Genomic DNA, 27,037 nt, shown 5'->3' with positions numbered 1-27,037 from the left:
GGCTCAGTAAGCAGCCTGGCACCTTCCAGGACTTTAAGTTACAAATATTTTATTATCTATTAAAATATTCAACATCAATTTCAAATACTATTCAGTCTATACAATGGAGCTTCTCAGAAAATAAGGTTGCTTTCTGAAGAAAGCACCTGTTAGTATCAGCAAATTACTTAGCCCCATGGTAAAACATGTCAAATTACACTGGGGAATTTCATGGACATCACTGGAAAAAAGGGTAGGATAATGAACATTTAAAGGCTGCGTTGAAAGGGTCATTTAAAGGCTATGTTGAAGGGCTACTGGTGAGGGTGGATGATCTTTTTTTTTAATGGAAAAGAATTTAGTGTGCAACATCCTATAGAGCGGGGGTGACTGACCAAGAAGGTAGGAGGGAGCAAAGCAGAATGAGGTACAAAGGTGAGTGGGTTTACATGTATGGCCACAAGAAGACTCATCTGATAACCCTTTGAGGAGAGGCAGTGTTGTCTGCTAGTAGAAAGGAGAAGGCCAGTTTGCAGAGTTTGGAGGACAGGGGAAAAGGTCTGAAAAAAGCCATCTCAGAGCAAGAGCAAGGCTGACAGAAGGATATAGGCCCCAAAAGGTCGTGATGGTAGAGTGATGATAAAAACACCCAGACCTGAAAACCAGAAGGAAAAAAATCAGAGTCCAAATGTTTAAGTTTACATGTCAAGCTGAGAAATAAAAGGTGTATTAAAGAAGTTACTATAGGAGACCATTCAGCATGGCGTGGGCCCAGCTCCCAGTAGAAAGTGAGGTCTGATGCACAGGACCCACGCCCATGGACAGGTTCTCCCATGGGGAATCAGGTTTGCATTGTATCTAGGCCGCTTTGAGATTTGCTTTTGCTAAAACTCCCTCACCCTGAATTGAGGCAGCAAATGCTGACTATAACTTCCTAAAGTCTGTGCTAAACCTCCCCAGTATGGAGTGTAACCGGTTCAGCCACTTTTGCCCTTGGTCTGCAACATCCTTCTCTTTGAAGCAATTAGCAGCATCCTCTCCTTTGTTTTCTGTAAAAGGTAACCACCTAACTAGAACCTGTGCATAGTAAATGAGGACCATCATGTAATGTGCCCAGAAAAGCAATAAAAGCCTGTCAAGGCAAGGGTCGGGGTGCTATCCTCTTGAGAGAGTGGCCATGCCACCCCTTTTCCTCCATAGGGCTCAGTAGTCCATGTGAATTTGTCTCATGTCTCATCCACAATGTTGCGGACCCCACGAGCTGGGGTCCGCATTAGTCACTAAAAGTACTAAATATTATAAGCAGAACTAGAATTTCCAGAGCTATAAATCAAAAGAGATCATAATTGGATGCATCTTCTAATTATAGTTTTGGTTTTTGAAATTATAGTTTTCAGTTACCTTAAAAATCATTCTTTTAATACTAGGTCTCTCAGATAAGAAATCCAACACTGAAAACCCAGGGGTAGAGCGAATGGTTGCCATGCAGACCCAGTACCCTCCGGAACTGCTGGGCCGGATGTTGTCTGGGAATCCAGGCAGGTTCTCTACGAACAGGTCGGCACCTCCCTTCATCAGGCCAGACACGTAGAATCTGAAAAATTCACCCAAGCAGGTAGGTATGAGCAGCAGCCCCCCAATTTAAGAAAAAATTTTAGCCAAGCACCAAGTTAGTCTTGGTTCCAGTAAGTTTATGGAAACAACTATAAACATGCCCATTATAAACAAAGGTATATCTACTGAAAGAAGCACTCATGAACCCTGGGTCCAGCTAGACAGAGTCTCAGGAAAAGCCGGTGGGCCAAGACCCACTGATAGGGAAAGGAACTAAACTAAAAGTCAGAACTAAATTAAAAGTCTGCAGACTGTGACACTCAAGTAGTCTGAGAAATGGGAGGGAAAAATGCACTCAAGTTTGTTGCTTATCATTTTTACACAAAGGAGAAGGTGCCCTGCTGATTCTCAGATTCTGCCCATTGACACCTCCATGCCCATCCTGGACACAAGGAGCTCTGGTGATCAGTGATAGCCCAACAAATACTACACACACCTTCTTATCCTTGCCATGGTTGTCTCTGCCACCAGGATGAAGTCCTCTGCAGGAGAAAGCTGCACTCCATTAGGGAACCGCAACTGGTCCAGTAAAACCTTTACCTCCTTGGTCTCTGTATCATACTCTAGCAAGCTGTGGATGCCAACAGCGAAGAGTCACACAGGGAGAGTACATGACTGTCCTGCTGGTTGGGAGCCTTGCTCTGCTCTGGGTAGGGACCTGAGGAAGGGGACTCAACCTTACACTAGAATGAAGGCCCCTGGTGGTCCCCTGCACAAATATGGTTCAAGGTTGGTCTCTAAGGGCCCTTCCCCATCCACAGCAGCCCCAGGCAACCTCCTCCAGACCTCCCCCAGTCAGGTCTCTCATTGACCTGGGAGCTGGCTTAGCACCAGGGAGGCCACCATGGCTCCAGCCTCATAGAAGTCCTCCTTTAGAGGGATGACCTAAAACCTAGGCCTGCTTGTAGGTCTTTCCCAAACTGCATAGGCTGCACCTGCACATGCACATGCACTGGGCTATTTTTATTTTTTCTCGTCAAAGAGAAAGGAAGACCATCTTGCTCTGTTTTGTTGCATACATCACCCATTTCCAGAAGCCATTAAGGTCCTATCTGAAATGCTGAAATATTATGCTCAGAAGTACTCCCAAGATTTACAGAAGTAATAGGTCTGCAAAAGTTACCTTGCCTGACTAATGATCTTACTGAGCAGAAAATATAGAATACATACTCACCGCCCATCATCTGTTCCTTCCATAACCAGAAGCAGATAATCTCGTCTTTGCCACTTGCTGCTGGAATCCGTAAAATAAATTTTCCTCCCATCCCGAGTTATTGTAAGATCGTTCACAAAGGACATTTTCCGCCCCTCAATGGGTGTGTCAGAGGACAGCAACAACGTCACTTCACCTGAAGTAGCAAAGAAGAAAAAGAAAGAAAGGAAGACAATAAAGAAAGGAGGGAGAAGGAGACTTGCTTTCATTCTAAGAACTTGTATCTCAATTATTTCAAAATATTTATTAGCCTGACTTAAAAAGAAAAACTAAAATAAGCTTCTCCATGCCATGTCAGAACTTATTCCCTCTTATAGTAAAAACAATGTTTTTCTTTCTTTCATCTGTTAACTGATGATATTTTTTTTTTTGGACTACATTAAAGCAAAACCCTTCCTCTTAAGGATTAGGAATTTTTTTTATCGAGACTAACTGACTAAAAATCTATTAAAAGTCTTAGGTAAAAGGCAATTTTCTATTTGTTTGAGAAAAATATAAAATGTTCTGTTCATTTGCTTTTAAATAAAGAAATAAGAAAGGTAGTACATTTTTTAAAGAGTAGAACAAACATTTATTAAGTGCTAAGCTCTTTCCATGTATAGCACTTAAACTCTCACAACAATCCCCCAAGGCAGGCAACTACATTATCCCTCTCCATAAATGAGGAAAGTGAGCACAGAGGACAAATAACTTACATAGTCACAGAGACAGCCAATGGCACAGCAGACTCATGCAGTCAGTCTGTAGTGCCTGAACCCAGGGTCCCATGAACCACCCATGATAACAAACTCCTCCATAATAGCACCCTCCCCTGCTAAAGCACATACAGCAAATGTTACACTGCTGGTCAAGGTGACATCTTTACCAGTCAGAGGAGAGGAATGAGAGGAGGAGCTAGAGAAAGAAAATGAAGGCAGAGACAAAGGGTAAGGTTAAGAAAAGACGGAAAGGCAGAAAAACAGAAAGCCAAGACATAAAGAAAGATATAGAAAAATAAAGATGGAAGGAAGAGGTCTAACATCCTCAGAATAAGTCCTATTGAGACCTGTGGCCAAAACACAAACACCAGAGGAAATTAGTATACTAACTACATGAACATGAGTGGGAATTTATGTGGTATTTATATTAGCTGATATTTGTAAGGTAATGCTTTTAGTACTAATCAATGAGTAAGAAAATATTAGTGTTTCCAGTAGACTGTATTGAATAAGTTCTATTAAATCCACTTATGCACATATTGTTTTAAAAATCTGATATAATCACAGAAGGAAACAAAATATTGTCACATACGTTTCCAGGGATTTACTTCAAATAGTCCCTTATATGCATCGGCCACAAAGAGGGTCCCATTGGGCCCCGCCCGGATGCCCAAGGGTCTCCCACAAGTAGGTTCATCATCTCGGGTTTCTAGAGAAACAAATGGACATAATTTGGTGGCTGGTCTTGATTCTGTCTGTACACCCATCAATATACAGGTAACTCATCTATCCCTTCCTAACTACTCATAGTGCTGTAGAGAACAAAAAAGACCATGACATTGCAGACAGACCCACCCCCCAGTATTCCAGTACACTAGAATTTAGGACAACTGTCCAGTATGTCCAGAGGAACCACCTGAGAATCCAGATCTGGATATAAGCACAGCAACTGGTACCAAAGAATCATGTTCACATCAGTACCCTGAGACTTGAACAGTTAACTCAGGTACATCACCAGGAACCAGGCTTCAACTCTAGAATCCCCACAGAATCTCAGGAGTTGGGAGGTTAATCCCAATAGCCTCCCCATCTAGGAGCATGAGGGCTTTCTCTCCACCTGGTATAAAGGGAGAGTTACTATTTTATTCCTTAGATTAACTCTCTTGCTCTACTACCTACACTCTTTTAAAACCTGTGGCAATGGTTTTTACTGCAGGGTGCTTTCTGCACAGTGCCCACTGTGGAGAGCTACTGTAAGTACTTACTAAAGGATGCCCACTGTAGGGTGTTTACTATGGAGTGCTTATTACTACAGAGGAGCTTATAGCAAAAGCAGGGGCACTTGCCACAGAGTGCTTACTAGAGGTATTTAGAGCCAAAATATAGAGTGAAAAAAAGCAGGGTAAAGAACCAAATGTAGAGTATGATTCCATCCCCCATAACCATGGATGGGTGTAAGTATCCACAAACAGAAAGATATCTGAAAAGTTATTTATTAAAATGTCAGTAAGTTACATTTGAAAAAAATCTGAGGTGATTTTTTTTCTTTCTTCTTTGTACTTTTGCATTGTTTGCATTTCACAATGAAAATGAATCATTTTTACAAAAACATTCTAGCTATTAAAAAGTGGTAACTAATATGAAGTCAGGACTACCAATGTGTGAACAATAAGATTATTCTACTCTAGTTTTCTAAAATTGAAGTGACTTCAGCATATTTTTACTTTGAATGACACTGCTGAAATTTCTGAGAAGCTAAAGCAGGAATCACATTTAAGCATCCAAGTAATGACAAAGCCAACAGTTTTGCTCTAGTAGCACTCAGACAACACCTATTAATCTTCAACGTACCTCAAAAGTGAGCACAGGCCTCTGCAGAATGGCAAGTGGTAGGGCTAAGAAGTAACCAGCAATATGCTATGGCCACTGCCTTGCTGTGAAACTGATATGAAAGATGACAACCAAGCACCATAAGGTCCAAGGACCACTGGCAAATAAAGAGCACGTGATAACACCCAAGTCAGGCTATCTGCCAGGTGGTCAGGGCTTTTTCTCCAAGAGTGAACCTGACTTACACAGGGCTATTTGGCACCTTTCTCAATGACTGGACGAGACATACAAGAGGGGGGCTGGAACTGACTTACTGCATGGACCTGACCCAAACTGGGCGATGGTATCTACTTCACCATTTTCAAATTTTATAACCCGGCCATCTGCTGTACCAGAAAACATCACATCTGTTTAAAATAAAAAAAGAATAAAGGTATTACTTGGTTAGCCTAAGAACTGTGATCATAGTACCTTCTTCTACAACAGAGCTGGCTTATTGGTGTTTTTCATCTCCAGAGAAGAAATGGCAGTTCTGAAGATGAAGGAGAAGTGATGTCTGGGAACCAAAAGTCCTTAAAACACCCAACAGTAAAATTGTGGGGTCCTGAGTCATCCGCCTGTGAGCTTAAACTTGACACCAGAGCAAGGGAGCAGCAGACACCAGTCAGTGATAAAACTATGAGGATTTTCTACTCTCTTGGGGTTGGCACTCAGGGACAAGTGTTCATGTCTGTCTCGTATCAGTTTCTGCTGTTCAGGCTGATCATATCCAACTAAAAGGAAAGGACTGCTAGGAAGTCCCTCAGGATAAAATCAAACCACACTTGGTACTACTTCAGCAGCACATATACTAAAATTGAAAAAATACAGAGATTAGCATGGCCCAACACCAGGATGACAGGCAAATTCATGAAACATTACATATTTTTTATTTTTTTTTTTAAATCCTCACCCAAGGACATTTTCTCATTTCTTTTTTTAGAGACAGAGGAAGGAAGAAGGACAAACATCAATGCAAGAGAGAAGCATAGACTGGCTGCCTCCAAGCACATGCCCAGACAAAGGATCTTATGCAGCCAGACCAGTATAGAATCCCCAGCTAGGTTACTTGGACAATGCTCCAACCAACTGAGCTATACTGGCCCAAGCCATATTACATATTTTTTAAATGTACATTACAAATTCTAAGGCAACCACAAAAAAAGTTTTATAAAAGTAACTGACACGTTAAGAAAGGATAGAAAATGAAACCATAAAAACTATAAAGAGTAGACAGTAGAAGACAAAATTAGGAATAAAAAACAAGAGCAATGAAAGAAAACAGTAACAAATATAGTAGCTGCTAACTCAACTCCTTTAATTCTTACTTTAAACATTAACAGCCTCAATATACCAATTAAAAGACAGACTTAGAAGTCAGAGTAGATTAAAAAAAGAGCCTACTATATGTTATCTATAAGAAACCCACCTTAAATGTAAAAACACATATACATTAAAAATAGAGGACTGGACAAATATGTCAACACTTAACAAAAGAAAGCTAAATTAGCTATATTAATTTCAGACAGACAACTTCAGAGCAAGGGAAGTTGTCAGGGGAATAAAACCCAGCATTACATAATGATAAAGGTTCACTTATGCATGAAGACATTCTTAATGTGTACATGCCTAAAAACAAAGTGTCTAAATATATAAATCAATCCACTGTTAGTGTTGGAGACCTCAGCAAAATACACAGTTGAACTAAACAGCACCATCAATCAACTGAATATAATTAATATCAACTAGGTAATCCAACTGGTGAGAATATACACTCTCTCAAATTCACATGGCACATTCACCAAATTAGAACATATTCTGTGCAATAAAGCACACTTTAACACATTTTTTAATTTTCTTTTGTTGTCCAAGTACAATTTTCTATCTTTTACCCCCATCCCAGCCCACACCCCCCAGCCCTCCCCACCTCCTCCCCATTTCCACCCCCTCCTTGTTTTTGTCCATGTGTCCTTTATACTTGTTCCTGCAAACCCTTCCCCTTTTCCGCTGAAATCCCCTCCCCTCTCCCCTCTGGTCACGGTCAGCCTGTTCTCTATTTCAGTGTCTTTGGTTATATTTTGCTTGTTTGTCTGTTTTGTTGATTAGGTTCCTCTAAAAGGTGAGATCATACAGTATCTGTCTTTCACCGCCTGGCTTATTTCACTTAGCATAATGCTTTCCAGTTGCATCCATGCCATGGCAAAGGGTAGAAGCTCCTTTTTTCTTTCTGCTACATAGAATTCCATTGTATAAATGTACCACAGTTTTTTGATCCATTCATTTACTGATGGACACTTAGGTTGCTTCCAGCACTTGGCTATTGTAAATTATGCTGCTATGAACATTGGGGTACACAGGTTCTTTTGGATTAGTGTTTCAGGGTTCTTAGGATATAATCCTAGCAGTGGAATTTCTGGGTCAAAAATGGCTAAAGAAAACAGTATTAAAAAGAAAACCAACTGTATGGGAAAACATATTTGCCAATGACACTTCAGACAAGGAATTGATCTCCAAAATATATAAAGTACTCACACGACTCCACTCTAAGATGACGAGCAACCCAATTAAAAAATGGGCAAAGGACTCGAATAGATACTTCTCCAAGGAGGACATACAGAGAGTCCAGAGACACATGAAAAGATGCTCAATATCACTAGCTATCAGAGAGATGCAAATTAAAACCACAATGAGATACCACTTCACACTGGTCAGATTGGCCATCATAAACAATGCAACAAACAAGTGTTGGAGAGGTTGTGGAGAAAAGGGAACCCTAGGGCACTGTTGGTGGGATTGCAGACTGGTACAACCACTATGGAAAATAGTATAGAATTTTCTCAGAAAACTAAAAACGGATCTGCCTTTTGACCTTAACACCTTTTAAAAAGCTAGAAATTATATAATGTCTGCTCTCAGAACACAATGGAATTAAACTAGGAATGAACAGAAAGAAAACTGGAAGAATCACATTATGCTTGGAGATTAAATAACATACACTTCTATATAACACATGGGTCAAAGAAGAAATCTCATGAGAAATTTTTTAAAATTGAACAAAATGAAAATATAAAAACGATTTATCAAAATCTGCAGAATGCAGCAAAAGCAGTGCTTCGAGAGAAATTTTCAGCACCAAATCATATATTAGAAGAGAAATCTAAAACCAACCACCTACCCCTGGCTGGTATGGCTCAATGGGTTGAGCACTGGCCTACAAACCAAAAAGTCACCAGTTTTATCCTGGGTCAGGGCACATGCCTGGGTTGTGGGCCAGGACCCCAGTTAGGGGCATGCGAGAGGCAACCAGCTGATGTTTCTCTTGCACATTGATGTTTGTCTCCCGCTTTTTCTCCCTCCCTTTCCCTCTCTCTAAAAAACAAATAAAATCTTTAAAAAATGAAAATAAAATAAAATAATCCATCTAAGTTTCCACCTTAGGAAACTAAAAAAAAAGAAGAGAAAGTTAAATCCAAGACAAGCAGAAGAAATAATAAAAATTAAAGTATCAATGAAACCGAAAACAGAAAATCAATAGGGACAAATCAACAAAAAAACCAGTCCTTTGAAAAGACCAATATCGATAATCTTCTAGCCAAACTAAGGGAAAAAAAGAGCAAATGCAAATTACCAATCTCAGAAATGAAAGAGGGAACATCATATAGACTCCATGGGTACTAAAAAAATAAAGGAATATTATGAACAACCCTGTACCCACAAATTTCATCATCCAGATGAAAATGAACCAATTCCCTGAAAGACACAATCTGCCAAAACTCACACAAGAACTAAGACTATTTGAATAAGCCTATATCTACTGAAGAAATATATCAATAATTTATAGCTTCCAAAACAGAAAACACTAGGCTAAAATGGGTTCACTGGTGAATACTAATGAACATTTAAGGAAGAAATGATATTAATTCTCTACAATCTCCTCCAGAAGACAGAAGCAGAAGGAATACTACCTAATTCAATCTATGAAGTCAGCACTGCCCTGATACCCAAACCAAAGTCATGAGAGATATGGACCAAAAATCCTCAACAAAATACTAGCAAATCTAATCCAACAATATGTAAAAAGAATTAGACACTCAACCCACTTGGATTTATCCAGGGTGTGCAAGGCTAGTTCAGCATTTGAAAATCAATTAAGTAATCCATAACATCAACAGGCTAAACAAAAATCGCATGATCACAGCAACAGATGGAGAAAAAGCATTTGACAAAATTCAGTAGCCATTCATGATAAAACTTTCGGCAAATCAGAAATAGAAAAATACTTTCTCAACTTGATAAAGAACATCTATTTTAAAAAAAGAAAAATGTACAGCTAAAATCATACTTAATAGTAACAAACAAGAAGCTTTCTCACTGAGATCAGGAACAACGGAAGAATGTCCACTCTACTCATTTACAATACTGTACTGAATGAGCCTTAGCTCATTCAATAAAACAAGAAAAGGAAATAAAGTCTATACTAACTGAGAAGAAAGAACTAAAACTGTTTTTCTTCACAGATGACATAATTATCCAAGCAGAAAACCCAAAAGAATCAACAACTAAACCTCCCGGAACTAATAAGGTTGCAGGATACAAGAATAATATTCGAGTCAATTGCTTTCCTATATACCAGCAACGAACAAGTAAAATTTGAAATTAAAAACAGAACACCATTTACATTAGCATTCCAAAAGAATGACATAATTGAGATCTAAAAACAAATCTCTACATGAGAAAAACTATAAAACTATTATAATGGAAGATCAAAAAACTACATAAATGGAGAGATACCCCATGTTTATGGACACAGAATCAATATTGTCAAGATGTCAGTTCTTCCTAACTTGATTTACATATTTAAAGGAATCCCAATCAAAATCCAGCAAGTTATTTCATAGATATCCACCAACTGATTATAAAGTTTCAATATGGAAAAGCAAAAGATGCAGAATAACCAACACAATATTGAAGAACATCAGAGAACTGTCACTACTTGACTTGAAACTACTATAAAGCTGCAAGAATTAAAACAGCATGATAATGCAAAAGAAAAGGTAAATCGATCAGTGCAACAGAATAGAGTCCAGAAACAGAGCCACATAAATATAGTCACCTCATCTTTGACAAGGAGCAAAGGCAGTACAATAGAGCAAAGATAGTCTTTTCTACAAATTGTGCTGGAAAAACCGGACATCCACAAGCAAACACACAAAAAATCTAGACACAGACCTACAGACCTTACAACCTTAATAAAAATTAACTCAAAATGGACTTAACTGTAATATGCAGAACTGTGGAAGACAGTATCAGTGTTAACTAGTTGACCTTGGGTGTGGAGATAATGTTTTAGACATAATAATCATAAAGACAATCCATGAAAGAAAGGACTGATAAGCTGGATCTCATTAAAATTAAAAACATCTGCCCTGGCTGGTGTAGCTCAACAGATTGAGTGCCTGCCTGAGAACCAAAAGGTCACAGGTTCGATTCCTAGTGAGGGCACATGCCTGGGTCTCTGGTTGTGGGCATGTGAGAGGCAAGCAATCAATGTTTCTCTTGCACATTGATGTTTCTCTTCCTCGTTTAATCCCTCCCTCCCCCTCTGAAAATAAGTAAGTAAAATCTTTAAAAAAAATTTTCAAACTTCTGTTCTATAAAGGCACTGTTGAGAATGACAAGACATGCCATAGACTGGAAGAAAATATTGGTAGAAAACACATCTGTTAAAGGACTGCTATCCATAATATCCAAAGAGTTCTTAAAACTCAACAATAAGAAAATAACTCAATTTTTAAAATTGCCAGAAGACTTAAAGAGCTTGTCAATAAGCATATGAAAAGATGCTCAACATCTATGTCATTACGGAACTACAAATTAAAACAACAATGTACTACTACACACCTATTTGAATAGCCAAAATCCTCCTTAGGGTTCACATCTGCAGGAGGCTAACTAGACAGACTCCCCCCCAACCCCCACACTGCCCTCTGCCGCTCCTTGTGCCTAACCAGAAATGTCACCAGGAAGATAACCAGCTCTATCTGGTGCTAGAGTCCAATGAAATGTTCACCCAGGCAGAAGAGAAAAACACAAGAACAGACTTCTCTTTGAAAGTTTTTTTAAAAATCACTTTAACACACCTGGCTGGCGTAGCTCAGTGGATTGAGAACCACTGGCTGGGAACCAAAGTGTCCCAGGTTCGATTCCCAGCCAGGGTACATTCCTAGGTTGCAGGCCATAACCCCCAGCAACCACACATTAATGTTTCTGTTTCTGTTTCTCTCCCTCTCTCCCTCTCTCTTTCTCTCTCTCTCTCTCTCTCTCTCTCTCTCCCTCTCTCTCTCTCTCTCTCTCTCTCCCCCCTCCCTTCCCTCCCTAAAAATAAATAAATAAAATCTTTTAAAAAAAATCACTTTAACTCCTCCAAGTTCCAATTTTGACTTCCAAAATTTGATTTTTTCACCAAAAAAAATTTTTTTGAAGAAATGCATTAATATTGAACATCAATGTCTTTTCATGAAAATATGAAGTTCTATCATCAAGTACCTATTCCTCTTCAAACAATTCTGACTTTGCCAGCCAAACAAACCATTGCAGAAATCCACCAGTGTTTGGGTCCTGCATGGAACAAGAGAGCTGGGACAGATAAATGGTCAATATCACAGGGGCAGTGGCCCTGGTCTGTCTTCAAAACAAAACAAAGGAGGACCCCCATCGCACTGTCCAAAACTACTTCACAGAAAACATGTAATACTTTAGAATTAGAAGCAGAGTGCCCAGTTAAGCTGCTCAGAAATCCTCATACCATATTAAGTACAGCAACTTTAATTTTATCTTTTCATTCCAAACCTTAATTCTCATTCTAATAGAAAGTGCATTGTTTCACACTGCTAGAGACTCTAGTATTAGCACCACACCCAATTCTAGTTCTTAGGTTTGGACAATTCTGAAGAAAAAAAGTAGAAATATTAAGAATCATTTATATTCTTTTCAAAAATGAAATCTATACAAACTCAGCTAAGAAACAATGTCCTGTCAAGAAATATCTACATAACTTTAATAAATGAACTAAACATCAATATCTGCATTTTTTCATTTCTTTTTAACGGGTCCAGTCCAACAATTTGAGCCAAATAAAGTGCTCCACAGAAAAGAACTCAAAATCACCCCATACTGAAATGGCCCATAATTCAAAGAGCTGAGAAGCTCCCTCAGGATGTCTGTTCAACAAACACATGCACCTCACACAACATCTGTAGCCAAAGATGGCGAAGGCTCCCCAAACCAAGAGCAGGGTACCAGGGGCTGTTCCTATAGAATCACCCCTCCAAAGCAACAGACAACATCAAAGTTATCCCAGACAGACTCTGAAGTTCCAGGGGTTTACTTACCCCCAATATTTGCTATGGACTCTGGCCCAATAAGTTGATTTTCAAATAGCCTTTCCACCTGTCGTAACTTCGTATTTGGTTGCAGAACACCAAGCAAGCGAGGGGGTTCTTTGAAGCTGTAAAATAATGCAATTATAGGGATTTGTCTATAGAAAATACATGAAGAAAGTGTTTACTGAGGACCTACAACATGTATAATTCCATTGATAAAAAGGGTTCATTCCAATAATATCCTTATCTGCCAGAAATATAAAAGTTAAGAAAAAACTGTCCCTCAGATGGCAGGTGATTGCAAATTTTGCAATCAATCACCTGCCATCTGAGAGCATTCAGGGCCTCCACCCACCTGAACTGTTTATCACAAGTCCAATGCCTTGCAGCAGGTTAAACCTCCTCACACCCCATGATTCACACACACTGACATTTATACTCCCAGTTGTTGCCCTCCCATTCAAGTCCAATGGAGATGGAGGGGAGCCATGTGGACATTTCACAGCTGACAGCCTTGCTTCATAGAGAAGACAGAAGAAATGAGATAAGTGCATAGAGAACTGGTGCCACTGCCCTATCGTCCAGCATAGGTGCACCCTCAGGACCCACCTGGCTTCTCGCTGAAGATAGTTTCCACTGGGCCCTGCCTCCCTTCCTTCACTCAGATTGGGCTCCAGGAACTCTTCCCTCTCCTCAGATCTTTCCCTCCTCATGCAAATATATTCTTTCTCCCAATCCATCAGCAAATCATGCTGATGCCACCTCTAAAAGACAGACATCACTGAACCCTTTTGCCTCATGTCCTCTGCTACCACCCCGGTCCAGGCAACTGTCTTCTCTCCTTTGTTTCCTCTCTGTCCTCAATAGTCTATTCTCAACCCAATAGCCCATGTGAGCACTATAGTTAGATAACAGCATTTATCTGCTCAAAGCCTTGTAATGGCCCCATCTCACCTATGTCCTTGCTGTGGTTCTTAGCCCTACACCATATGGCCTGTCAATTCTCTCTCCCCTCTCCTAGTACTACACTCTACCCCTCCACACCAGCCATTTCCTGCTAGTTTTTTTTATTTTATTTTAATTGTTGTTGGCAGTACAATTTCCTCTCTTCCTGCTGGTTCTTGACTGCACTAGACATCTTCCATCTTAAGTCCTTCACACTGGCTATTCTCTTCACTCTCACCTTCTCAGTGAGACCTGCTCTGACCATCCAATTTAATTTTCAAAAGCACAGTACCCCCCAACTCTATTGAGTTCAGAGCCCATTTCAGCTTCTTACTTCTGTTGTGTTCATTGTCTATCTATCCCCTTGTAGATGAGCAGATGAGATCAGGGATTTGTTCTGTTTTTCACTGCTATATTCCAACCACTGGGCATATAGGAGGCCCCTAATGAACACTATAGAAGGAGCGGGAAGGTGAGAAGCAGCGGAGCAACCTCCCAATTCCCTCCCCACCCTGCCCTCCACCAAAGCAGTTCCTAGCCAGACCACCAGAGTGGGAGACACAAGGTGGGTGGAGGGAGTGGTTGAGGATGTGGAAAAAAGCTTTCTGCCTTGCTGGCAAAGCACTTCACCCTTGCCACCCGCTCTCAGTGGGCACTGTGCAGAACATGGCACAACTTCCTTCAAATTAAATTGCCCCTCTCCCCCATCATTATGATTTTCAACTTGCTGAAAAAAAAAATACTTCATCTAACTAGGAATTTTATTTACAAAGGAAGAGCAGGACTGTAACCTGCATTTTTGGTGGAAAAGCCTGAGCTATGGAGTTGTACAAATCTGCTTTCAGATTCTGACCTCGGAAAGGTCATACTTCCCAAAGGTATATGTGAAGGTTGAACAACATAAACATATAAAGCCCAAGGATAGCCCTGGCTGGTGTGGCTCAGCGGACTGAGTGCCAACCTGTAACTAAGAGGTCACTGGTTCGATTGTTGATCAGGGAACATACCTGCGTTGATGGCTAGGTCTCCAGGTGGGGGTGTGTGAAAGGCAACCAACCGATCTATGTATCTCTTGCACATAGATGTTTCTCTCCCTCTCTTTTTCCCTTCCTTCTCTACTCTCTAAAATAAGTAAATAATATCTAAAAATGTTCTGTAATAACAGTCCTCTAATCTTCCAAAATGGAAGTGACTTCACATGTGAGGTTTTTGGCAAAGCCCTGCAGCCTTCTAGGCGACTTTACTCCCTAGAACTAAAACTAATGTGTAACAACCTGCTCTGGAAGGGTTCCACCCCTCCTTGTCCCTGGTCTATCTGTTCTCTGATTTCTTAAAGATTTCTAAGCATGGTCTAAGCTCAAATAGAGGTCATTAGCACCCTGAAGGTAGACTCCCCAAGTCACTGCCACTGCTGACATCCAGCTCTGCCAGCGGACCCGATCCCATTGTACATGGCATCTCCCTTGGCTGGGAGATGACTGAGGTAGAGCATAAACCAGTAGCTCTGCTTTTCTGACCTCATCAACACTGTATCTCTCACCCCAAACCGTGGGTCTCCTCCTTCCTTGCTCTTTTTGCTCTGAAGAGAGTTTGAAAGAAGGATTTTTTTGCTGCTGTCATTAGCATTTTTCCCAAACTTCAATTTATTTCTGTTCTTATACTCTCTGCCACTCTGCTGTTCGTCTGCACTTTGAGGTACATGCTTCCAATTTTTAAGCAAGTCATTCCATAAATCTGAGCCTGTGGGAGAGATTCTATTGGCCACACTGATTTCACTAGTTTTCTCCACCTTTCCTTCTTCATCAGGCTCATCTACTGCCCAGGCAGAATTCTCATGCACAACTTTAAATCCTTACCAGACCATGTCTCCTTTCAGTTTCTGGTCATGAGTACACACCCACCTTTCCTCTAAATCTCTTCACCACTCTTTCCACACATAAGTTCACCTTTACTGAGATCAAAGGTCTTCAGTCACTTAAGCTCCATCCCTCCCACTCCAACTCTGAAACTCCATCTTCACCTGCTCTCTCTGCTTTCCTCCTCTTTCCCAAGGCTACCTCCCAGCCCAGACTTTAATCCCCACCTGTGGACACAGTTCATTTTATCACCTTGCCAAATGAACAGAAAAGTCCAGGTCAGTTTCTATTTGGGTTGGGCTGAGCCACATCCTTCCACACGTTAAGAAGGGTTAGCAAGAAAAAGGCCCCTCCCTTCTGTGTGTCCCAGAACCCTCTCAGAGAGAACATCTAGGGTGTCCTTGCAAGGAAATACTGGCACACCAGAAATTACAGAGCAAATGTGCATATGAATCTAAAGTACCCAGGCCTCAACCCATTGTCAATTTAATTCAATCTTATGCAAGCTAATTGTGTTTTAACAACACCATGTATCTTAACTAATTTCCAATCCAACAACAAAAAGTTGACTCTTTTCTATGTATGTCAATTTAAGGTCAGAACAATTGATATGTCCTGCAGGTAGATATCAGTTAGATACAAAACACCAACACATTATAGAGTTGCATATGTTATATTTACTTCAAAATAAGACATGGTTCTTTCTGGAGTTTTTAAACCTTACATAGACCAATTCACTTAAAATAAACTTCAGACTGCTCATCCCTCCAGGCAGTTGCAATGGAAAACAGGAACTTACTGAACCAGGCTGCATGACCTTCTTGCACCATGTAAACATCAATGTCATAAATCATAGCAATAGGAGTCTGACTCAGTCTTAATATAACTAAGAATATGAATACATTTCATGGGGCTCCCTAAATGTATACTATTTTATCAAGTTATAACAGATTGTATTATTCACAGATCACCAATGAGGAAAGGTAACTTAGGAAAAAAAGAACATTAATTACAAGGTTTTTTTTAATCAGTTAGTTACAAAATTTAAACAAAGTAACTTCCATTTGTGTATGATTTTGCCGCTTCTTATTAATTCAGCTTAACTGTGTCTAATACTTAAGCTTCTCTTATTTGGGATTCTTCTGGTTTTTGTTTTTGATTTATATAGTTTTGTTTTTGAAACAATAACATGGGCAACACCATGCATATATTCTGTGGAACATCTAATTCAATATAAAATGCAGGCAAAAAAATCAAATCTTTATTTCTCATAACTTACCTTTCAAATCAGATTGGTTTAGTTAGTCAAGAAATCAACCCAGCCTATTATACTTGACTGAGCAATCCCTCCCAAGAATTGCTGGGGCAGCTCACCTGAGAGGCTGTGGATCTATGGGAGAATCCAGCAGCACCATGGCTCCAAGAAGTGGAATGGTAAGGGAAACAGCCAACATCAAAAAGGTCACTCGGAAAACTCTGCCACTAAAGGAACTGTCAGAAATGAAATATATACAAAGGTAATCAATCAACAGAGGCTCATGCAGTGACAATTTGGCTGTTCTCAAAGCCCTTTCAGCAGGAACAGGCTTCTCACCCCACGTCTCCACAATGACACCATCAATTTCTGTGGCTTGTGACTCAACTTTAGCACTGTTTGCTAGTATTGGCAAACATGCTTTTGTTCTTTTTTAATCTTCCAGCTGTGTGGGGCACTCTTATCAGTTATTTTCCAGATAGTATGATAGGTTGTACCTTAAATCCTCTAGTGAGTTTTAAAGAGAGAAAATTCAAAGCACTGATGAACACAAAAAGTAATGGGAATAAAGAATTACAATAAGGAAAGACACACTCATCTACAGAGAAGACAGGTGTTCCTCAAAAGCCACTATTTTCTGGTACATGAATTCAAAGCAGCAACACTCAGTACATTATGTTCCTAGATTCTCAGGTTCTGTGAACAAAAGAGACAGAGACAAGTTCATGAGGCAGAGGAAGAACAACAACTTCCTGAGCATCCGATTCCCCAGTCATTTGTAGATCACACCTTTAAGACCTCAAAAGGTAACCCCAGCTCTTCGACCTAGGAGTCTGACAGATACTGACAGTTATTTAGAAAAAATCTATAAAATTACCATTCCAAGTCATCAATACTAAGGCCCTGGGAAGATGTGAAATCTGCCTTAGGAATCTCTCGTTAAGTTTTGGGACAAATGACCAACAGTGACTAAAATTCTCTCAAATGATCCTCACCTACATGGTTACTCACCTGGTTAAAAAAAGTGAACACATTTAGCCTCTTGCTACTAAATAAACTTTATAGGATCATTATTTGCTTATATTAAGTGCATTCAAATTTACTAAACACTTGACGTCAAGATTAATTTAAAGCAGCAGACCACAATGGGTTTCTGCCTCTGCTGCCACCACTGTCTCAGACCCTCAGGTCTCAATGAGGCCTGGTGACACTCCAGAATGAGAGACAAGCCAATATGGGAGCAGACTGGATCCAGCTTCTTTCAGCATTACTGCAAGTTATTTGATAATGATAGAACCCAACTAGGCACAATGTACATTACTGATGTGTCATGCCTTGCATGGGAAGGACAGCAATTCCAGAGGAGAGCTGCCGTTGTGAAGAAGTTGTCTAGCTTTCCATTCCAGAAAATCCAGCACAGCCCCAAGGCACAGGACCATCAGCCCACGCCAGATAGCTGCATCATCAGTATGGTTGTGGACCAGCTTAAGGCTGACAAAGATCCCATCTTGGGGTTACACCAGATGTTCCTATTAAAGAAGATCGACAATGCTTGGGTTTGCACCAATGACATTTTAGGCTTGCCCTGCACAACTTCAGCTGACCATCTGGTCAAGCACTCATACTATTTCCTCCTCCTTCTTCTTCCTGATACTATTCACATTCTTCCAGATGTTCCAAATATCATACACAAATGAGCAGGGCCATGGTGGAAGTGGGGACAGTATGCTGCTGCTAGCTAGGTATTGTATATGATGTTTGGACACAAGACTACTTACATCTGACAAGAGAAGGTTGTATTGTACCAGTTCATGCCTTGGAAAGACTTAAGTAATGCAAAAGGTAGTATTTTTTTTCCCTAAAGATTTTACTTATTTATTTTTAGAGAGGGAAAGGGAGGAAGAAAGGGAAGGGGAGTAATATCAGTATGTGGTTGTCTCTTGCATGCCCCCTACTGGGGACCTGGCCCAAAACCCAGGCATGTGCCCTGACTGGTAATCAAACCAGCAACCCTTGGGTTCACAGGCCCATGCTCAATCCACTAAGCTTGTCTTTTTTTTTTTTTAATCTGTTGGCAAGTTGTTCCAGTAACCCAAAGTGAAGGAGAAAGCAGCTGCTTCACTGCCCAGATATTGATTTGTTCAGATGTTTCAATGCCTCATGACAATAAACAACAAAAAATTTTCCTAACAGTTAAAAAAAAATTAAAGAAAATGGAATCATAAGCTCCTAAGATAGATAATCTTTTTCTTTTTCTGTTTATCCTCACACAAGGACATGCTTATTGATTCTAGAGAGAGGGAAAGGGAAGGAAAGAAACATCAATGAGAAAGTGCAACATCAATTGGCTGCCTCTCATGCATGCTCTGATCCGACTGAACCCACAACTTAGGTATGTGCCCTAACTGGGAATTGAACCCACAACCGTTCTGTTTCTGGGACGATGCTCCAACCAACTGAACCACACCAGCCAGGGCAATAATCCTTTTTCTATCAAAAAACAAAATCAAGCCCTGGCTGGCGTAGCTCAGTGGATTGAGCGCGGGCTGCGAACCAAAGTGTCGCAGGTTCGATTCCCAGTCAGGGCACATGCCTGGGTTGCAGGCCATGACCCCCAGCAACCGCACATTGATGTTTCTCTCTCTCTCTCTCTCTTCCTCCCTCCCTTCCCTCTCTAAAAATAAATAAATAAAATATTTTTTAAAAATCAATACACTTAAAAAAACAAATAATTTAAGGGCAGTGTTTTGCTTGATTTTGACAGGATAATCTTCTTCTGCATAAACCAGATCCAGATAGAAATATGGGGACCTTGATGCCAGTCCTAACTTCCCAAAAACCAGCCAAACCACTGCAGGTGAATTTCTTCACCCAAATCCCACTCACCATATGACTGAGGCCTATGATTGGCCTGACTGCCACCTATTTCTATAGCTTTAACAAACTATAGAAATGATCCCAGAAAGTATATTCTTTGATTGGGGCAGCTTTAAACAAGGCCCAGAGATTCTAACTGGATAGGTCCAGCATTGGCCTGGAAGCTTTTTTCCTTTTATGCTTTCCAGTTGTTTCTGATATGCAACTAGACACCACCAACCTTATTTAACTCCCTCCCCAGTGAAAGTAGTCTATCAACACCCAAGTCACTTATCATCAGCTAGCCTCTATTGGAAAGTTCTGTGGTCATGTTTTAGAAATATCACCTTAACTCCTTGAGCAGTGCTGTCTGATGGAGCTTTCTGCAATGACAGAAATATAGCAGCCACTAGCCATGTGTGGCTACAGAGCACCTGAAATGGGGCTAACGTATTATACAAATGATCCAAAGGCCACCTATGTGTATCAGGCCCCTGGGTTGTTTATTTCTTCACTGCAAGATGTGAGAACCATTAGCTCAAAAGGCCCACCAGTGCCAAACTCCAAATTTTACAAATCTAATTATTTTTAAAATTAGCCCAAACAAGCAAATTTTCAGCCATTTAGCATCTGCCTGCTTTCCACATTCTGTGAAAGTTCACCTGACAGCTGTTGCCCACTGATAAAATGGCCTTGCCCAGCCAGTGCTATCCTTGGAGCTCTCTGACCCAGAGACTCACCTTGACCAGGGAGCCCTCTCTCTGTTCCCCCTCTCTTCTAGAGTTCCCTTGCCCTCCTCCCCTCAGGACTGTGGCACCCCTCCTGTTGTCCTTCACATGCAAACCTGTCAAAGTGTCACCCAATAAAGCTTGTGTGCTGTGACTGCCACCTCAGTCATCTTTTTCCTTGATCCCTTTCCCTCAAAATCCCCTAAAACTCCCTATCTAGCACAAATGAGGAACTGAATTTTTAATTTTAGTTAATTAACATTTTTTAATTAATTTAAACTTAAATAGCTACATATAGCCAAGTGGTCATGACATCAGACAGCAGACTTAACTTAATATTCCTTCATATGCAATCATTTAATAATCACCTACATACATGTGCCAGGTAGTAAATGAAGCCCTGAGAGTACAGCCATAAACAAAATACAGTTTCCTGATCTCCTCTGTGTATTCTAGTATAAATAAGCAAACACCAGACAGTAACAAGTACAATGAAGAACAATACAGTAGGGTCGGGGGTAGAGTGATGGGGAGAGCTGGCCACACACAGAGGTCAAAGCAGATGACCTCAGAATAGAGAAATTCAATGAAGCTGAGAGAAATCAAATATCTGGGGCAAAGCAACACAGGCAAAGGAAACACAGCTGGACTCAACAAGCACTTGGCACATAAGTGAAGGATACATGCTTTAAGACTTGACCACAGAGGCAAAATGACCCAAACAGAGAGTATGAGGCAGAGTGAATGAAGGGAAGCTGCTAGACCTGTCAGGCCCATTGCCAGGGGCATATCCCACACAGCTCTGAAGACCAGGAAAGTGCCTACCAGTGTGCATGGTCAACATCCAGAAGGCCAGAACATACACAGAGTATTTCCCTAATTCTTTGACTCAGGGACCTTGTCTGCCCACATGTTCTCATGCAACATGTTCTGAGAAACACATTTTCCCCTTGCTTGCACTGACTGGTTGCAGTTCTGCCCTTAGGAGCACCAAATTCTTGCCCTCCTAGACAGCCCTCCCTAGATCTGATGCCTGAAGTCACAACACCCTCAGTTCTATGGTCTCCAGGCAGTGTCCCCAGTCCTACTAGAGCTTCTCAAATGGTGGGGTTTGCAGAACATTCTCTTTTCTGGTTGTTTCAGAGTTTGCCAAAGTCTTCCATAAAATGTGATGCCCACAACTCAAGGCAAAGGTCTAGTCTAAACCATAAACTATCACTCCACAAAATGGTTTTAGTTGCCCAAACTGAAAAATAAGGGATTTCAAAGAAAAATGTGGTTTCTGGCCTCTCTGGAAAAAGCAATAGATCTGACCCTATGAAACCCAAAGTTTCAGGACAGCCTCACAAGGGTTACCACTCTTCACATATGCACACAACTCTGCTCTCCCCAGCCCCACACTTGCTACAGACAGCACCACATCAAGCTAGTACAAGAACCAATGTGACTGATGCTAAGACCAGAGCCTGGAACATAAAAAGCTCTCAGTAAGTGGTAGGTTCCAGGACTTGCAGCTCCCTGGAGCAATTGTATCCCTGACTGTGTGGTGCATAGTTCCTTGCAGTGGTTTCTGTACCCATGCTCTAAACACACTTATTTTATCCCCAGGTTCATTAACTTTTTGACAGGCCCATCTCATTGCAGTTCCTGCAAACTCATAGTAAACTACAATTCTGCCTTTCCTCCATGTGTGCCCCTTTTCTCTGCACACCTGCATTATGGTAACTTAAATAAAAGATACTCCATTTATCCCTAACCATTTTCACTGACAAAGCCCATCACAATCCCCTTCCCAATCTGTGCTAACACATTCAGGAAAGCTAACAACTTCCTTCCCAGGTACAGTCTGGGAAATCAACTTGTTTGCCCCAATCTCCTCAAGAGCCCCGGGTGATGCTCGCCTCTTGAGGACATCTGTACCCTGAAATTTCCCACAGTCTCTAAAGGCAAGCAAACAATCACAGTGATGCAACTACTGTTGTCTCAACCACAATCTACAAAATCCTTTACTTTCACCAACCAAATATGAAGGGCATTCTCAAACTCCTTCTGTACACAGGACATCAGAGTCTTCAGTCATGGACTAAAGTCCTGACCAACAGACCCTATGAGAGTAAAAACAACCTGTGATTTTTGTGGGAAACCTGTAAGCCCCAAATGCATAGAGGACAAGAACTGCAGGTGTCAAATGATCTCTGGAAACTGAAAAAGTCAAACAGCAACAAAGTCCACCTTTTTAAGTGAATGCACCTTCAATTTGCTCATTTTCACATTCCTCTATAGTGGGGGGGCTCCTAGACTATAGATGTCTTCATTTTAGCATTGAGAATAACTAAGAAATTAAAGGAGCCACTTGAAAACATATACCAGGGCAGGGAAAGGGCTGAGAAGAAAATTCCAGATTCCTAAATCCTCATGACCTTATGAATTTATGGCAGCCCCATCTGTTCCTCCACACTGCTTCCCTTACTCTTCAGTCTTAAAAAGGAAAAAATAAAATTGACCTAGTAGAGGTTTTTAATTACTCTAAAATCCTTTAAAAAACTATTGAAAAAGCAGCTGTTAAATTCTCAATGCATTCAGTTTTCAGTCCTAAACAGTTATTTGTGGGCATTAAACAGATATTCAAAGGGCCAAATGTAATTTCAACTCCTTAACAGTTAAGGAGTAGTTACATTTATACAGTCCTTAAATTATTTCAGCCCTTTGAAGGCAACCACAAGGCTGATGTGGCCCCCGGTGAAAATGAGTTTGACACCCCTGCTGTACCACACCCAATTTACCAGTGCAATTTTCTACAATATGCCACGCTACTAAGACAGGGAGTGAAACAGTTCTACCTAATACATAGAAACAAATATAGGGTGGCTGCCAAGATTAGAAAGACAAAGAAATACGGCCCAAAAGAACAGAACAAAACTCCAGAAAAAGAAGTAAACAAAATGGAGATAAGCAATCTGTCAGATGCAGAGTTGAAAACACTGATTATGAGAATGCTCAAGGAACTTAGTGAGGCCCTGAAGAGCATAAAAAAGATCAGTCAGAAACAACTAATTCACTAACTGAAATAAAGAACAATTTACAGGGAAAGAACAGTGAAGTAGATGAAGCCAAAAATCAAATCAATAATTTGGAAGGAATGAAAAAAATCCTACCAGAACAGCAAGAAAACAATCCAAAAACACGAGGACAGGCTAAGGAACCTCTGGGACAACTTCAAACATACCAACATTCAAATGATAGAGGTGACAGAAGGGGAAGAGAAACAACAAGAAATGAAAACTTTCTTTTTAAAGATTTTATTTATTTATTTTTACAGAGGGGAAGGGAGGGAGAAAGAGGGAGAGAAACATTAATGTGTGGTGGCCTCTCACACGTCCCCCTACTGGGCACCTGGCCTACAACCCAGGCATGTGCCCTGACTGGGAACTGAACCAGCAACCCTTTGGTTCACAGGCTGGCACTCAATCCACTGAGACACACCAGCCAGGGCTGAAAACTTACTTGAAAAAATAATAAAAGAAAATCTCCCTAATTTGGCAAAGGAGATAGACATACAAGTCCTAGAAGTACAGAGTCCCAAACAAGATGGACACAAAAAGGACTACACCAAGACATGTCATAATTAAAATGCCAAAGGTTAGGCCTAGCTGGTGTGACTCAGTAGATCGAGTGCCAGCGTGCAAACTGAGGGGTCACCAGTTCAATTCCCAATTAGGACACAATGCCTGGGTTGCAGGCCAGGTCCCTGGCAGAGAGTCCCTGATGAGCAAGAGGCAACTATAGTGGGGCTCCTAGACTATAGATGTCTTCATTTTAGCATTAGATTGATGTTTCTTTCCTTCTCCAGCCCTTCCTCTCTCTAAAAATAAACAAATAAAATCTTGAAAATAAATAAATAAATAAATTGCCAAAGATTAAAGATAAAGAATCTTAAAAGCAGCAAGAGAAAAGCAGATGGTTACCTACAAAGGAGTTCCCATAAGACTGTCAGCTAATTTCTCAAAAGAAACTTTGCAGGCTAGAAGGGACTGGCAAGAAGCTTTTAAAGTGATGAAAAGCAAGGACCTACAACCTAGATTACTCTATCCAGAAAAACTATCATTTAGAATGGAAGGGCAGATAAAGTGCTTCCTAGGCAAGGTAAAACTAAAGGAGTTCATCATCACCAAGCCACTATTATATAAAATGTTAAAGGGACTTATTTAAGAAAAGGAAGAGCAAAACTATGAACATTAAAATGGCAATAAATTCCCAACTATCAACAATTGAATGTAAAAAGCAAACTAAGCAAACAGAACAGAAACAGAATCACAGATAGGGAGACCATTTGGAGGGTTACTAGTTGAGAGGGGGAAAGGGAAGAATGGGGGAAAAGGTGCAGGGATTAAGAACTACAAATTTGTAGTTACAGAATAAACAGGGAGATGTTAAGAACAGTATACAGGAAATGGAGTAGCCAAACAACTTATGTGTCTGACCCATGGACATGAACTAAAGGGATGGGGGTTACTGACAGAGAGAATGGGGGGTACCAGGTAGAAGGCAAAGGGGGTAAAATTGGGACAACTGTAATAGCATAATCAATAAAATATATTTTTTAAATAAAATAAATCTTAAAAAAAGTATCTTAGATGAACACAATGTAAAAAAGGTACAATGGAAAAGACCATCAGCAGACAACTTTGGAACATCCAATTTACCCTGCCATTAAGTCAGAAATCCCCACAGGGAAACTGAAAAACAATTTATTTAACTCTGCCCCTCTGCAGCAGGGCCAGGAGTGTCAGAGGAGCCCAGGTGAGACTTGGGCGTATCCAGTAAGTGCCCTCAGGAGCTATATGCCTTGGTTTTCAACACTGCACCTCACAGAGATCTCAGGGCTAGCTGCACTTTCATGTAAGGGCCAGCTTACATTTCTCATGTAAAAGTGTACATTGCATGCCTTGTCTCTATGGTTTCTATAGTAAAGCACTGCTAGTTCTTGCATGACCATTCTAAAAGGCTCCTCAGTCATCATCAGAGGATGACTTCACAATCAACATCCACAGTCAACAGGGTGACCAATTTGCCCTGGTCTGCCAAGATTGGCACTGAAAGGCCTGCATCCTTGGAAGTTTCTGAGTCCAGGGCAAATAGGATGGTTTGAGCCAAGGAGCCAGATATTACCAGAAAGTCTTCTCTGCAAATCACCTTTCTAAACCAAAACACTCCTTTCTGTTATATCTCTCCTTCAAAGTGTTCCTTATTATCATTGGTGAATAAATTCAAAATTCAGTCTGCCCTGGCAAAAACTGTCCCTCATTCAGTATCTACCATATCCCTTGCCACACCAATAAATATTTATATTTATATCAACTTATAAGTCAATCAGTTCCACAACTTTGAACTTGTTCTATATAAGGCCACTTGGTTCTCCCCAAGTTATGAGACTCAGGACGCAAAATTAAAAACAGAAGTTTAAGTATTTTACATTAAAATAGATGACTAAGGATCATGCTTCAGTTTTTATCTATCAAAACAGAGCATACTTAAATTCTGGAAGGCTGACAGAAGCAAAGGCCAAAAACCTGAGATTTCTTTCATTAGGCATCAACAACTACAGTTTCCTCTGCTTCTCGGTCCGTATTAGGAAAAATCAGCAAGGCTGAATTCTCACGAAAATTGCCTAACAAAGTCACTTCTCTGTTCGCTACTCTTTCGGGAAAACCGCAGCGAGGACTGGTCCTGCTCAGAAAGAGGGGACCAAGTGCAGAAGCCAGTTCTTAGCTGGAATATCCAGCCGCGCCCCGAACCATCTTTTCAGACCTCCCTCCAGGACTGTGCGAGCGCGGAACCCGGAAGGTAGGGTAGTGGCTAGATGGCTCTACCCGGGGACATGTATGGTAGGCCAACAAGAAGGCCAGCGAGTATGGAAAGGGAAAGCGAGGAAACCACCGCTCTGGAAGCTGGAGCAGGAGGGGCAGGTGCGACGCGAGGAGGCCTCGGGACCTAGAGCCGGGAATAACGCCGCGATTGGGCGCAGAGCTGCGCAAAGCCTCCAGGATCTGGTAGGTGCCATCAGCTGGAACAGAGCCTGTTTCTTCCCTGTAAAATGAGTTTTGCTAAGGGTGTTAAACGACAGGGCGCATGCCGCGCGTCGGGACCGCATATACCCGGTTGCTATTAGTGCCATCGTCCTGCCTTGCGGTCGGCCCCGCTGCTCGAGGACAAAGTCTGGGGGCCGGGCCTACCTGCAGTCCTTGGTCCCCGGGATCTGCCGGTCATCAGTGACGACACGCGGCCGCAGGGGCCGGCGCTGCCGTAGTCCGTCCGCCTCGCTCATTCTGCGACTACCAGTGCCGCCCGACCCGCAAATACCAAAACGGAGAAACGGGAACACCGAGAATGGCCGCACACCGCCCCTTCACCCCCACCCCCCGCGAGCGGAAGTGACGTGACCACGTCCCTTCCGGCAGCGTCGCGGGCAGGCTCCCGGGCGTTCCTCCGTGAGCCCTGGGCTCCCCAGGGTTGGGCGCAGGGCTTGGAAGCGGCTCCGTTTAAGTGAGTGCCTTTGGCCTGCTTCTTTGCTGCCTGCTTTAATTTCATTCTCTTGTGATGGTGAACGACAGTAATTGTTTTGCACCTCGGCAGTGCTGGTGG

The 27,037-nt window shown here is 41.3% G+C and overlaps 1 protein-coding gene, 1 non-coding gene and 1 pseudogene across 6 annotated transcripts in view; 2 read left to right on the top strand and 1 right to left on the bottom strand.

The window, feature by feature from the left end:
• Nucleotides 1-26,828, bottom strand: part of LOC114506660 (adipocyte plasma membrane associated protein) — a 35,496-nt gene extending 8,668 nt beyond the window's left edge. Inside the window, exons 1-8 of one of the 5 annotated variants that reach the window (XM_028524459.2) lie at nt 26,629-26,828; nt 16,931-17,047; nt 12,765-12,880; nt 5,649-5,741; nt 4,097-4,213; nt 2,768-2,942; nt 2,030-2,164; nt 1,381-1,573 (exon numbers count right to left, since the gene is read on the bottom strand). In XM_028524459.2, the coding sequence (XP_028380260.1) occupies nt 1,381-1,573; nt 2,030-2,164; nt 2,768-2,942; nt 4,097-4,213; nt 5,649-5,741; nt 12,765-12,880; nt 16,931-17,047; nt 26,629-26,720 (1,038 nt within the window). In that variant the 5' untranslated portion in view covers nt 26,721-26,828. Of the gene's footprint in view, nt 1-1,380; nt 1,574-2,029; nt 2,165-2,767; nt 2,943-4,096; nt 4,214-5,648; nt 5,742-12,764; nt 12,881-16,930; nt 17,048-26,550; nt 26,586-26,628 lie in introns of those variants that run through there. The other 4 variants (XM_036009425.1, XM_036009426.1, XM_028524460.2 and 1 more) reach the window with 4 other exon arrangements.
• Nucleotides 6,162-6,263, top strand: LOC114507123. Its single transcript, XR_003685400.1, has one exon. It is a non-coding gene; the product is annotated as a U6 spliceosomal RNA (small nuclear RNA).
• LOC118496756 lies at nt 17,097-18,699 on the top strand (annotated as a pseudogene).
• Nucleotides 26,829-27,037: the final 209 nt, after the last annotated feature.

The sequence above is a fragment of the Phyllostomus discolor genome, chromosome 9 (assembly GCF_004126475.2).
Source record: "Phyllostomus discolor isolate MPI-MPIP mPhyDis1 chromosome 9, mPhyDis1.pri.v3, whole genome shotgun sequence".
NCBI classification, from domain to species: domain Eukaryota; kingdom Metazoa; phylum Chordata; class Mammalia; order Chiroptera; family Phyllostomidae; genus Phyllostomus; species Phyllostomus discolor.
This window is presented reverse-complemented; position numbering and strand designations above follow the sequence as displayed.